Source organism: Megascapheus bottae, chromosome 2, assembly GCF_031878675.1.
Source record: "Megascapheus bottae isolate mThoBot1 chromosome 2, mThoBot2.hap1, whole genome shotgun sequence".
NCBI lineage: Eukaryota > Metazoa > Chordata > Mammalia > Rodentia > Geomyidae > Megascapheus > Megascapheus bottae.
In genome coordinates, this window is record NC_143510.1 from 92576557 (window position 1) to 92589830 (window position 13274).

Genomic DNA, 13274 nt, shown 5'->3' on the forward strand with positions numbered 1-13274 from the left:
GCCCATCGGTCTCCTTTCCCTGTTCTAACATCCAGGCTACTGTACTAGGGGAGAGTAGGCTGGAGCCTTGACCTGCATCCTCCAGCTCATCCTCTGGTTCCTGCCCGGCCCAGAGAGGAATCCTCTCAGCACACAGGGGACGGGCCCAATCAGGAGGGCAGCCCACCAGTCTTGTCTCTGGTGGCTGAAGGGCTCAGCAAGGGAGCGCCCTCTTGGCTCCCATCAGGCCTTGCCATGGAGGCTTTTGGCTCCTGATAGCTAACTGTGGCTATGCTCCTGGCCCACTGCCTGCCTTCCTGATGCATCTACTTTGGATGGGGCTGGGGGCTTGGAATTTGGCCTAGTGGTAGAGTGCCTGAAGACCTGGCTTTGATTCCTCAGCACCACATACATAGAAAATTCTGGAAATGGTGCTGTGGCTCCATTAGTAGAGCTACCTTGAGAAAGCTCCAGGACAGTGCTCAGGCCCTGAGCTCAAGCCCTGGGGGGAAAAAACAGAACCCCAAGAAGTTGGAGCTGGGAGCATAGCTTGAGTGGAAGAGGCTCTGCCTAGCCAATTCAAGGCTTGGAGTTCAACCCAGTATTGCCCCTCCCCCCAAAAAAATACCTATATGTGGGCCGGGAGCGTGGCCTAGTTGTAAGGAGCTGGCCTAGCATGCAGTAGCCCTGGATTCAATTCCCTGGAAACACATACACAGAAGAAGCTGGAAGTGGTCCTGTGGCTCAAGTGGTAGAGTGCCATCCTTAAGCAAAAAGTATCCCAGGACAGTGCCCAGGCCCTGATTTCAAGCCCCAGGACAAGGGAAAAAACATAGAAAGCAAGAAAGGAAAGAAAGAAAGAAAACCAACTGCACATGATAGTGTCAACTGAGAGGCTGGTCTCTGCCATGTGGTGGTGAGGATGGGGGAAACTGGGCTCTCTGGGTGCACTCTACCCACCCCCTCTACCATGACACCTCCCCCAAGCCTGGAAGCTATGAACTGCTCTGCTAATGACTTGGGTAAGAAGACATTTGTCACTGGAGGATTGTGGGTGATGGCAAATGGGGCTGCTGTCAGCTGAGGATCCAAACAGCCATCCTTCACAGGGTCCAGGGGTGAGAGGTGGGTAGGGAGGGCCCGTCCTGGGGACACTGGAAGGTAGATTCTGGGTAAAGCCAGCAATTTCCCAATGTGTGTGTAGCCTGCCCCTGGGGTGCAAGTGCAGACAAGGAGGTCTCTCTAGCAGGGCACAGCACACAGCTTGTACGGGGCCGGCACCACCATAGCTTCAAAGACCCCAAAGTCGCTGGGCCGGGGCTGGCCTGCGGGCACCGAGAAGCTGAAGCGCTGCAGGAGGCAGGTGAAGAAGAGGAAGAGCTCCATGCGTGCCAGGGGCTCCCCGAGGCACGCGCGGCGGCCTGTGGGGGACAGCGAGCGGGATCGGTCAGCTGGGGCCTGGGGCCACCTTGCAGCCACCCTGTGACCCCAGCACGGGCCAGGGAGCCGGGCCCCACGCACCTGCTGAGAAGGGCATGAAGGCCTCGGGCTTCACAAAGCGGCCCTGGGCGTCCAGGAAGTGCGCGGGGTGGAAGCGGAAGGGCTGCTCCCAGACGCGCTCGTCCTTCAGCACCGAGGACAGGTTGGTGAGCAGCGTGGTGCCCTGGTGGAGGGGTGAGGTGAGGGGCACACCGGACTCCTTGGAGGTCACTCTGTATACATGGCTAATACTTTGGTCAACAAGTGTCCTTCCACCTCATGCTGAGTCCTGGCTGCTTCTGGGAGCTGCCCTTGTGTCCACAGCAGGCGACACACAGTGAAACGGTGCCTACAGATCCGGCCTCTTGTGTGGTGACCCTCCCTTTGGCCAAGCAGGTCTGCCTCTCCCCAGCTCTGGAGCCACTGATCACAGGGATGAGCCTCCCAACTGCATCCCTCACCCCACGCATATAATACAGGGGGAGTGATGGTGGTGATGGTCACTGGTAAGTGGTGGTGGTGGATGGTCACTGGTAAGTGGTGGTAGATGTGGTTGATCACTGGTAAGTGGTGGTGGTGGATGGTCACTGGTAAGTGGTGGTGGTGGATGGTCACTGGTAAGTGGTAGTGGACGTGGATGATTACTGGTAAGTGGTGGTGGACATGGATGGTCACTGGTAAGTGGTGGTGGTGGATGATCACTGGTAAGTGGTGGTGGTGGATGGTCACTGGTAAGTGGTGGTGGACATGGATGGTCACTGGTAAGTGGTGGACGTGGATGGTCACTGGTAAGTGGTGGTGGTGGATGGTCACTGGTAAGTGGTGGTGGACATGGATGGTCACTGGTAAGTGGTGGTGGTGGACATTGATGATCACTGGTAAGTGGTGGTGGTGGATGGTCACTGGTAAGTGGTGGACGTGGATGGTCACTGGTAAGTGGTGGTGGTGGATGGTCACTGGTAAGTGGTGGACGTGGATGGTCACTGGTAAGTGGTGGTGGGTGTGGATGGTCACTGGTAAGTGGTGGATGTGGATGGTCACTGGTAAGTGGTGGTGGTGGATGGTCACTGGGTGATAGACAAGGCATTACCTTGGGGATGAGGAAGCCTCGGACCTCAATGTCCCGAGTGGTCATGTGAGGCACCCCCACTGGGACAATGCCGGCAAAGCGCTGCACCTCGTGGATCACTGCGTTGGTGAAGGGCATGCGGGCCTGGTCCTCCATCTCCGGCCGCCGCCCCTGCCCGATCACCTCATTGATCTCCCCCTGCACGCGACCTTCGTGGATGAGCACGGGCAGAGCAGTCAGTCCCCAGGCCCGGGCCCCGATCTCCCTGCCTCTGTGTTGACAGTCCAGACCAGCTTAGGCCGAGTCCCTGCTCTACTGTCCCCCCGACCCCCGCAGCCCCAGCTGGCTCACGCTGTATGTCCGGGTGCAGGATCATGAGCAGAAGGGCCCAGGACAGCGTGGTGGACGTGGTCACCATGCCCGCCATGAACAGATCCGCCACCACCACACGCAGGTTGTCCTCGTTGAAGCTGCTCTCGGGGCTCCCCTGGGCCTGTGGGAGAGCAAGGAGGGTCTGGGCCAGGGCAGCAGAGGACAAGGCCCCAGATGGCCTCCACTGGCACTGCAATCTGTGGAGTGGCAGTGGTCACACCTCACCTTCTCCACCTCAGCCAGGAAGGCGTCGGTCAGGTCTCGGGGAGGCTCGGCCGGGTCCCGGGTCCTCTTGTGCTCGTCCAGCAGCTCGTCCAGCAGGGCCATGAAGGCCTTCTGTGCCGGGAAGAACTTCCCTTGCAGCCCTGGGATGTGCAGGAGGATGGGGATCGCGTTCAGCAGCTGTGAGAGCACAGAAACCTTGTGTCCTCCAGGATGGACTTAGCCCCTGCCGATGCCCACTGGTTTCCTTCTCCCCTCCCCAGTGCCAATGTCCTGGTGTTCTCCAGCTCCAGCTGGGACACTGGGGCCCAGATGTTCAATCTCTGGTGCCTTCTGACCCTAGGTCACTTCTCTCATGCCCACTGTCTGAGTTTCTCCAGCTCCTTGCCTGACTTTCTCTGATATCCCCATGGCATCGCACACAAATCCTCCCCCCGGAGCTCCAGCTGCTGGAGCTGGGCCTGCAGAATCCCCTTCCACACCACAGTTAGGATGCTTGACTCCTCCTTCATTTTGTCCTGCAACAGCTCCAGCATCCTGTCCAGGAGGGCATCATCATAGTCAAAGCGACGAGCGTAGATGAGGGAGGAGATCACGTTGCACACAGCTTTGTTCAGGAGAGTGTTGGGGCTGAAGGGGCGACCTGGGAGCAGGAAGGAGGTCAGAGTATTGTCCTCATCCTTGTCCACCTCATGCCACCTTTCAGCTGGCGTCCCTCCTGCCATCACTCACCGGAGTGGTCAGCGAAGGCCTCACAGAGGCAGCCGGCCTCCTCAGTCACCCACTGCTCCAGTGACTTCTTGCCCAGGCCGAAGTTGCGCAGGGTGGACACAGAGAATCTCCTCTGCTCCCGCCAGGCCTGGCTGTAGCGGGCCATGATCACCCCTGGGGAGGAGGGAGACGTGGCATGACTACAGCCAGGCTTCCAATCGGTGATGAGGAGAACATCCAGGCAATGCCTCAGCGACCAATCGGATTGTCATAGGCTTGACATGACCCTAGTCCTCATTCAGTGACCTGGGTGTGGCCTCAGCTTCCCCTACTGGCCCTGCTGGAATTGGATTCCTCTGCCTCACCTCCCCCAGAGCACCTGCGCCATGTCTACTCCTTTTACTGATCTGTTACTTTCTCCCTGCTTCTATTGGCTCTCCCTAGTGTACCACCCATCTGTCCTCCTGGAAACCCCCTGTTCTCAGGTCACTGTCCCCCAGGTCAGTCTCTTGGCCTCCTGTGCCCCCTGCTGCCTTTTACCTTGAGATCTGGGTCCAAAGCCCAGGTATTTATAAACAGGCATGGGGGGACGGTCAGCGGTGTCCTCGTTGTGCTTCACCAGGGCCTCATGCACGGCCTCCAGTCCGTTGAGCACCATCACTGGCCTCCAGGCCATCTGGAGACTGACCACCTCCCCGAAGCGCTGCTGCAGCTGTAGAGGGAGTCCCACGATCATATCATCCACCACCCCCGTTTCAAACACCCTCAGGTCGTGGGCTACCAGGTGAATCAAGCAGGGTAAGCAGGAGGCCTGGGCTCTGCTCAGGGAACCCTCCCTGGAAAGGACCACTGGCTGTGAGCTGCCCAGAAACCCCAAAGTATCCACAGGAGCTCCAGGCATCCAGTGTGCACAAGACCCAGACGTCCCCAGGGAGTGTGACCCCACAGGGAAGACCCCAAGATCACACAGCAGCAGCAGATTCCAGTGGACACTGCCTCTCTCTACCTCATGACCACCTGAAAGGCTGCCCAGTGCTCAGCCCCTCTGATAATCGGGAAACACAAAAAGAGGACATGACCTGGGCTTTGTGCACCAGCACTGAAACCCACTGCCGCGTCTCACCCCAGCCTCTGCCTGCCACACTGGGGTCTCGACAGCCCAGACTGCAATCACGCCCTGCACTGCCTCTCCCAGGAAGCCTCTCAGCTCCTGGGCTGAGCTCCCTGGGTGGCCTGTGGCTTCCCAGCTCTGTGTCTGGGCTTCCACGTGTCCTCTGCTGCCCACCACCAGCTCCTCACCTTGTAGAAGCAGTATGGCAGGTTCTGCAAGTCCATGTACATCAGGTTTCCCAGTACTGGCAGGGGCACAGGGCCTGGTGGGTAGCGAGCAGCCCAGCGCTGGCACCAGTGCATCAGGTCCAGCAGGAGCAGGAAGATGGCCAGGGCCAGGGCCACAGGCCACAGCGCTTCCCCTGTCAGCAGCCCCATGGCTGCCTCGCTGCCCACTGGACTCCTCTGGGCACCACTGCCCACACCCAGGACCGGGCTGTGCACTCAACCAACCTGGGAGGTCCCTCAGAAAGGTAAGGAGGCTGACCTTTGTCTCCTGCCACGAATCCACCCTGGCAGACATCCATGGCACTAGGCGGGGTCAAGGCAGCTCCTGGGCTGGGGCAGCTGCAGAGCTCTGTCCCTCTTAGCTCTCCCACTGCTACTCAGGGCCACTGGGACCAGGGCAGACCCAGCAGGGACCCATCCTTCATGCTGCACACACTGCTGTCTGCAGGCTGTCTGTCCCCACTCCTCCTCCCCAGTGGACCCTGTCATGTGCCACAGCGTCTCCTCAGTCATGTCCTTCCCTTCCCTCACCTCTTCTTAGAAAACAGCTTTCTCACGTCTGCTCCTGAGGATCCTGCCTTCCCTTGTCGTGAGCTGGGCTGATTGAGAGACTGGAATGGGGAGCTGGGAGGGAGAGGCCCTCCCTCCATCTGCATCAGTCCCTGTCTCCTCCCAGGATGGAATGCCCGCCAGAGGCTGGCTCCTTCCACACAGATGAGCTTCCGTGGGACCCCAACCCCTGGAGCCCAAAGGATGGGCCTGGTCATGGTCTTCTGCCCGCAGAGCTCTGAGTTCTCATGGGAGAGTCCGGGCATGTGTGCCCATGTCGGGTCTGCTTGGCTTTTCTCCCTGTCTGCAGGAAGGGCCCAGGCTTTGTCCTGCAGCTCCACTCTGATGCTCTTTTCCCATTCTAATCGTTCCCCAAGGTCCAACCCTTGCTCATTGGTCCGAATACATTTCCTTTTGTGTAATGGCTCACAAGGAGATTTTTGGGTCCCCACTTGGGCCCCTCAAACTTTCTCCAAACCAGAATTCCTGTCCTGTCCTGGTCCTGTCGTCATACTTATCCCAGAAACGTTCTGTATGCTCAGAGATCCCCAGACCAGCTGTGACCACCCGACATTTTCATACCCAGAATGGTACACACACACAGTCACATGCGTGTGCATGGTCAGATCCATGAACATTTGGTCCCAGTGCACTGCAGGCACCCTAGCTCCTCCTGGCTGGTACTACCTGGATACAGCCTCTCCTCAATGAGGTTTGGGCTCCATCGATTTTCTCTTCCCTGACCCTGACAAATCAGAATGTGAATATTAAGAGGCCATGGCGATCTTTTGGCTTGTGAGTTCCTTGCTGCACCTAATGGCACCATGGATTACAGGTATGAGATACTTCTCCAGTTACTGATTTTTTTTCTTTCTTCTTTTTATCTGTCATGGGTTTTAAACTCATGGCTGGTGCTATCCCTTGGGATTTTTGCTCAAGGGGGTGCATAGCTCTGCTTCCTGTTTCTGGTTAATTAGAGATTTGAGTTTCATGGACTTTGCTGCCAGGGATGTCTCTATCTGTGATTCTCCGGTCAGCTTCTTGAATACCTAGAATTACAGGCATTGCCCAGTGATTATAGCATCACACAGTTTCCCCTGATTGCTTATTTCTCTGTGTGGCATTCTTTCTTTTCTTGGTTGTGACACAGGTCTTACTAGGTAGCCCAGGCTGGCCTTGGACTCAGTCTTCCTGTCTCAGCCATTGGAATGCGGTGTCCACATAATGAGAGGCCCTAAGAAGAGAGGAATCAACTAACAACTGTTTCGAGAAGTAACACAAGTCAGCCAGCAGGCATGGTGGCTTGCAATCCCAGGTAAGCTGGAAAAAGCAGGAGGCCCTTTGCGAAATAAACTAAAAACTAAGCCCTAAGAGGGTGTCTCACCAGGTGTGAATCTGGCCAATCACCTCCCTCATTGCTCGGCTTCTTCGGGGTAGCATGTGAGTAAACAGATGACGGCCTCCAGGGTCAGGTGAGTTCTACGGGGCTGATGGCAGTGCCTCTAGATCAGGGGTTTTCCCGTCAGGGAAAGGTCATTTGGCAAGTCTGGAGTGTTCAAATTCTGTACCTGCTGGATCTTCCTCAGCGGTACCATGACCTGTGGGCTCTGGTAGAGAGGTGCTGGACAGGGCCTTTGTTTGCCTTTAGTTTTCATCCACGCTGAGGAGTGTGAACCCTGGTGGGATTCGAATCCGTCAGGATCAGTTTGTCCAGATGACTCCTTCCTACAACACCAAACGCCAAAGCACTCTGTCCATATCTAGGGGCTGCTACAGCTTCTGGGTCAAACAAGAATCCCACATACAGCTGGTGACTGAGAGCTAGTAACTTTCTTCATGGCTCCAGAGGACAGGAGGACAGCTGGAACCCTGCCCTGTGTCTCTCTAGGACTCTGTCCCCTGGGTTGTTTATTTGCACCTCTCACAACAGGAAACTGACAGTGGTGGAAGAGGCTCGCTGGGATCTGCCAACCCTAGCTAGTCCCTGGGTCCTTGGGGGTCTAGGGCCCCCTGACATGGTTGGCTTGTGGGGTGAGCCGCCAGGATAACATCATCACTCTGAAGTATGCTGAGAGCCTAGTCTGGGCAGAGGGAGATAAAGGGGTCATAGGCAGAGTTCCGGGTCCTGATGGCTCCCTCATGGGGAGATGCCTGTGGCCAGCGGGGAGAAGTGACTTCCTCTCTGGGATTACAAATAGAACCAATCCTTGAGGCACTGGCAGACTTGGCGTCTAAGGAAATGGAAAGCACCAAAAAACAAGCCAAATATACAATTCCTTGATTCTGGTTGGATGCGATTAACCAAAGGAAAAGAGCTACCAGTTGAGCTAGAGCATGGCACGGGTGGATTTGCTGCCCCAGAAATACTTCTGTGAGCTCTGCTCACCAAGAATGGGTCTTCATGGAGACAGGGTACAACCAGGCACCTGTCAGAGCTTTCACTGCCGTGACAAAGTCTTGGAAAGATGTAGCTTAAGGGAGGAGGGATTTGTTTGGCTCCTGTTTTCAGAGGGCCCGGCCCTCGACCAATTGGCTCCATGTTGGTGGGTCTGTGGTGAGGCGGAGCATCATGGCCTGAGTCGGGCACCTGGGAAGCAGACAGACACAGGCAGTGCTGGGGTTTTCTCACTTCCCTCTGTCTCCTATGCAGGGTCCCCACGGATGGGCTAGTAAAGTCACATTCGGAGCAGGTCTTCTCCCATCAGGTAATCCTTCTGGGAAATCACCCACGCAGAGAGATATACTTTGCTCCTTTTCTGGAAGCTTCTCAGTTCACTCAAGCTGGCCATTGAAGATGAACCCTGAAGGAAGGCCTGAAAGGACAGGCCAGTGCCATCAGCTCCTGAGGAACTGGACAGAGACCAGGGGAAGGCAGCAACCTTGCGCTGAGTATGGGAGGGGGAAAGCTCATGCGTGAAGCACAGGACCCATGTTCACTAGGGAACATTCCCAAGGGGCCATTCCAGTTTCAGACACAGCAGCATCTTTCTGGGGACACCTAGTTTCCATAAAAGTTGCTGTGAAATTTCTTTAGCTTGGCAAGTGGCATTGGGCCTTCTTTCTTTAAATGGTAAGAATGGTAGGGGGAACTGTCTTCTCCAGACACAAGAGAAAGAAAAGGAAGAAGAGGAAGAGGAGATGCAGGAGGAGGAAGAGGAGGAGGAAGAATAGGAGGAAGAGGAGGAGGAAGAAGAGGGGAGGAGGAGGAAAAAGAGGAGGAGGTGGAGAAGAGGAAGAATCTGGGTTTGGTGGTGCACACATGTAAAGCCACACAGCTACTCAGAAGGTAGAAGTAGGAGGATCTTGAGTTCGAGGGCAGTCTGGGCTACGAAGTAAGCCTGAGGCCAAACTGGTCTGAATAGTCATAACCTATCTCAAAATCAATACCAAATGTGCTAGGCACGTTAGGAATTACCTGTAATTCCAGCTACTCAGGAGGATCTTGAGTTTGAGGCCAGCTCAGGCTAAAGTTGTGAACTCTTCTCCCATAAACAAAAATGGACCTGGTAAAAGTAGCTATGCCTCTAACTCCAGTGATTCAGGGGACAGAGGCTTAGAGGATTGCAGTGCAAGGCCAGGCCAGCAAATGCTTAGCAAGACCTCCTCATCTGAATGAAGAAATCAATCCAAAGGGGCAAAGGCCTTGGACAGATATTTCACCAAGGAAAACACCTGTTCTACAGGGCGTAGAATTGACTGCCACAATGAACTCCAAGTCAGACTCACTGGAGCGGCTGAGGTACAGGTTGTAGAAGCTTTTGCACTTGATGGGAATGTCAGATGGTGGAACTAAGGATGAGAACAGAGTTCTTCACAAAATCAGAAATATGAACATTACTGTCTCTGTTACATGGCTGCCTGCGCCATGCAATATACATATATATATATATATATATATAATTTTTTTTGCCAGTCCTGTGGCTGAGCACTGTAATTGAGATTTCTAAAAGTGGAGCTCTACCACTTGAGCCACAGCACCACTTCTGAATTTTCCTATGTATGTGGTCTCAAGGAATCGAACCCAGGTCTTTGTGCATGCTAGGAATCACTCTACTAGGCCAAACTCCTGGCCTATATCTCCTTTTTCATCCCTTTACCCTTACTTGTCAGTTGGAGATATTGGGGAAAGTTGCTGCATCTTACCTATTGGCACCCCTTGAGTTTGGATCTGAGGCCTGAAAATCTGGTTTCAGTTTTGGTGAGCCAGCCAGGAGGAAATATGTCCACTGGGCATTAGCTACTTACAGCTAGCCAGTTCCAGACAGAAAGAAAATGGAACTGGTCCAAGAGCTGACAGGAGTACTTTCACGGTAAAGTCCCTAATCTTTCTATGTTGGCTGCTTTGACCTGCTTCTTGCCATTATTTGGTGAGATGGAAAAATAAATATCTGGAATCTACAGGACTCTAAATCTGACCTTTTCTAAGTTTCTTCTCAATGATGAACTTTGGGCTTCCTGGAGGCTCTTCTGAGGCAGTTTCTGCTTTATCTGAACTATTCTGTTCCTGTCTGACTGGCAAATTTGGACTTCCTTGTTCTAAGCATTTGGATTCATTTGAACTTTTGCCATTTGTGAAGTTTAAAATGTAGCAATTAGCAGGGCTGTGATTTGCGTGAGAGTGAAAAATGCCGAGACTACCATAGAAAAATTGTAGCTGAGTAGTTTACTCCGATAAAGGACAGGAGGATGGTCTGTCTAGGGGCTTGCTCTGAATGAATGTAGGTGAGTGCATCATCTTGAGTGTGTTGATTAGTCTCTGTGATGGCTGACTTGATGACTGTGGCAGCATTCCCTCTGAAGTCTGACTCAGTGCACTTGCCTGGCTTTGGTCCTTGCTTTGATCCAATGAGACCTAAAAGGCACAGCCTTGGGAAAAATTTGATCTGCTTCTGCAAATAAATGACCATTGTTCTGGTGACCACTCAATCTAACTCCAGAAGTTTTCTTCTGTACATTAAACTTGACATGTTTTGGCATGACTAAAAAAAATTTTTTTGAGCTGGGAATTGGCAGCTCATACCTGTAATCCTAGCTACTCAGAGGCTGAGATCTGAGGAGTGAGAGGTTTTTTTTTGTTTTGTTGGTCATGGGGTTTGAACTCTGGGCCTGGGCACTGTCTTTAAGCTCTTCAGCTAAGGCTACTACCCTACTCCTTGAGCCACAGCGCCACTTCCGGCTTTCTGGTAGATAATTGTAGATAAGAATTTCATGAACTTTTCAGATTTTTCATGCTGTGCTGGTTTTGAAACATGATCCTCAGCTCTCAGCCTCCTGAGTGTCTCAGATTACAGGTGTGAGTCACTTGCGCCTGGCCTGAGGATTGAGGTTAAACCTAGCCCAGGCAAAAAAGTCTATGAGACTCTTACCTCCAATTAACTGACAAAAAGCAAGAAGATGGGTATGGTCAAGTGGGAGAGAACTTGATTTAAAAAAGCCAAGCAAGAATAAGAGGCTCTGAGTTTAAGCCCAAGAAACTGGCACCAAAAACTTTTTTTTTTTTTTTGCTTATGTGTGCATATGTGAATGTGTTTAGAATTGTGGCTGCAGTTTTCTGTTTATTTTCTTCCCTACTTCTTCTGCTGCTGTTTCTAAGAACCAGACAGTTGGGCACCAGTGACTCATGCCTCAAATACTAGCTATTCAGTAGGCCGAGATCTGAGGATCCCAGTTTGATGCCAACCCAGGAAGGAAAGTCTGTTAGACAATTATCTTCAATTAAACACCAGAAAATCAGAAGTGGAGCTATGGCTCAAAGTGGTAGAGCACTAACCTTGAGTGAGAAAGCTCAGGGATAGCACCCAGGCACTTAGTTCAAGCCCAGGACCAACAAAGAACAAAAAAAAAAAAAAAAAAGGAAAGAAAAAAAGGAAAAGAAAAACCAGATATCCAAAGCTGAACTAAAATGCAGGCATTTAGAAATTAGCTCCCAAATTTAGGACTGAAGGGACTTGAAAGACAAACATCAATATTTGTCTCATTCTATCATAAATATAATTTGGAATTAACTCTTTTTTTACAATATATGGGTACATTAACAGGTATATTTTTATTAATCGCTATTATCTAGAGAAATTGATTTCTTCCTGGATCTTTGTTAAAAGTAAAAGGCTACTATAAGCATTTATTTATTTTTTTGGACAATTTGATTTGATGGATACTAAAATGTCTAAATGTGTATGTTTAATCAACATATATAAGATGACACATTTTGGAGAATTCTTACTTGTTAGACCATTTTGTTTAAGTTCTAAGCTTTAGCAAAATTAAAGAAAAAGAAGAAATAAAAGAATCTTTTGACTTGAGAAAAAGATTTTGTGAAGTTTGCCCTAAGGGACTGTTCCAAAATGGACAAGGAAATGGAAGCAAAAACAAAAACAATAACAAAAAAAAGCAAAACTCCAGAAGGCTCAGAAAAAGTCTGCAGTGGGACTTCAGAAGTAGAGAAAAGATGGAACTGATGAAAAGTTTATATGCATGATTAAGTTGGTTAAAAATTTAAGTGTTACCTAAAGAAATGTCTAAGGCCAAAATTTCATACCCTTTAGTACCTAATTCTCTACCACTTGAGCCACAGCGTCACTTCTTAAGAATACTGCTCCACTCTAGGTAACACTGGCAAGAAAATACCTTAAGAGGACAGATTTGTGTTTTCTAAAGATTTTATCAGGCTTGTAACTATTTAAGAAACCAAGTCTTTTTATTGTTGATCTTGGGACTTGAACTGAGGGCCCGAGCATAGTCCCTGAGTTTTTTGTTGTTTTGTTTTGTTGTTCAAGACTAGCACTCTACTATTTTGAGCCACAGGTCCACTTCTGGCTTTCTAGTAGTTAACTGGAGATAAGAGTCTGTGGGGGTGGGAGGGTTGTCATGCCTGTAACCCTAGCTACTCAGGAGACTGAGATCTGAGGATCAAAGTTCAAAGCCAGCCTGGGCACAAAAGGACCTGAGGCTCATCTCCAATTAACTTCTAGAAAACGGGGAGTGGGGCTTGGCTCAAGGGTAGGGTGGTAGCCTTGAGCTGAACAGCTAGGGGACAGTGCCTAGGCCGAGTTCAAGCCCCATGACCCACAAAAAAAAAAAAAGATCCTCAGTACTCAGCCTAAGTCGCTAGGAGATAGGGTGACTTGGGGGATATTGTCACCTCTAATTTTTAAGACATAGAAAGTTGTAATATTTTTTTGTCAGTTCTCTACAGCTACTATGGGACCTACTTAAAAGGCAAATTTTTACTACAAAAGGCAAAAGCTACATGAATATGTATATGTGATAAATTGATATACACATATGATATCTGTGTGGTTAGGAGGCTAATCGTTGCTAGCTCCTTCGTATATTAAATGTATTATTGTTTCTAAAATATGTAAACCTTCTAGGAATCAAACATTAGCAAAACACTTGACCAAGCCCAAGTAAAGTGAGACTTCATGGGAAAGACGGGGCAGCCAAGCTGCAAAACCCCCTGTTTGTGTCAGACTCAAGTGCACCGGGTAGGGTGGGTAAGCATGAAACTGTGTGGCTGAGGATCACCACCGAAAGGCCAGGCAGGGACGCTGGA

At 51.3% G+C, this 13274-nt stretch overlaps 1 protein-coding gene across 1 annotated transcript; it reads right to left on the reverse strand.

The window, feature by feature from the left end:
• On the reverse strand, nt 1-5448 carry LOC150067642 (cytochrome P450 2D17-like). Its single transcript, XM_090328839.1, has 9 exons — nt 5132-5448; nt 4373-4544; nt 3854-4006; nt 3604-3764; nt 3125-3301; nt 2879-3020; nt 2549-2736; nt 1501-1642; nt 1-1400 (listed from the first exon to the last, which is right to left on the reverse strand). The coding sequence occupies exons 1-9, from the start codon at nt 5318-5320 to the stop codon at nt 1222-1224; spliced, it is 1503 nt and encodes a 500-aa protein (XP_090184965.1). The 5' UTR covers nt 5321-5448; the 3' UTR covers nt 1-1221.
• Between the last annotated feature and the right edge of the window lie 7826 nt (nt 5449-13274).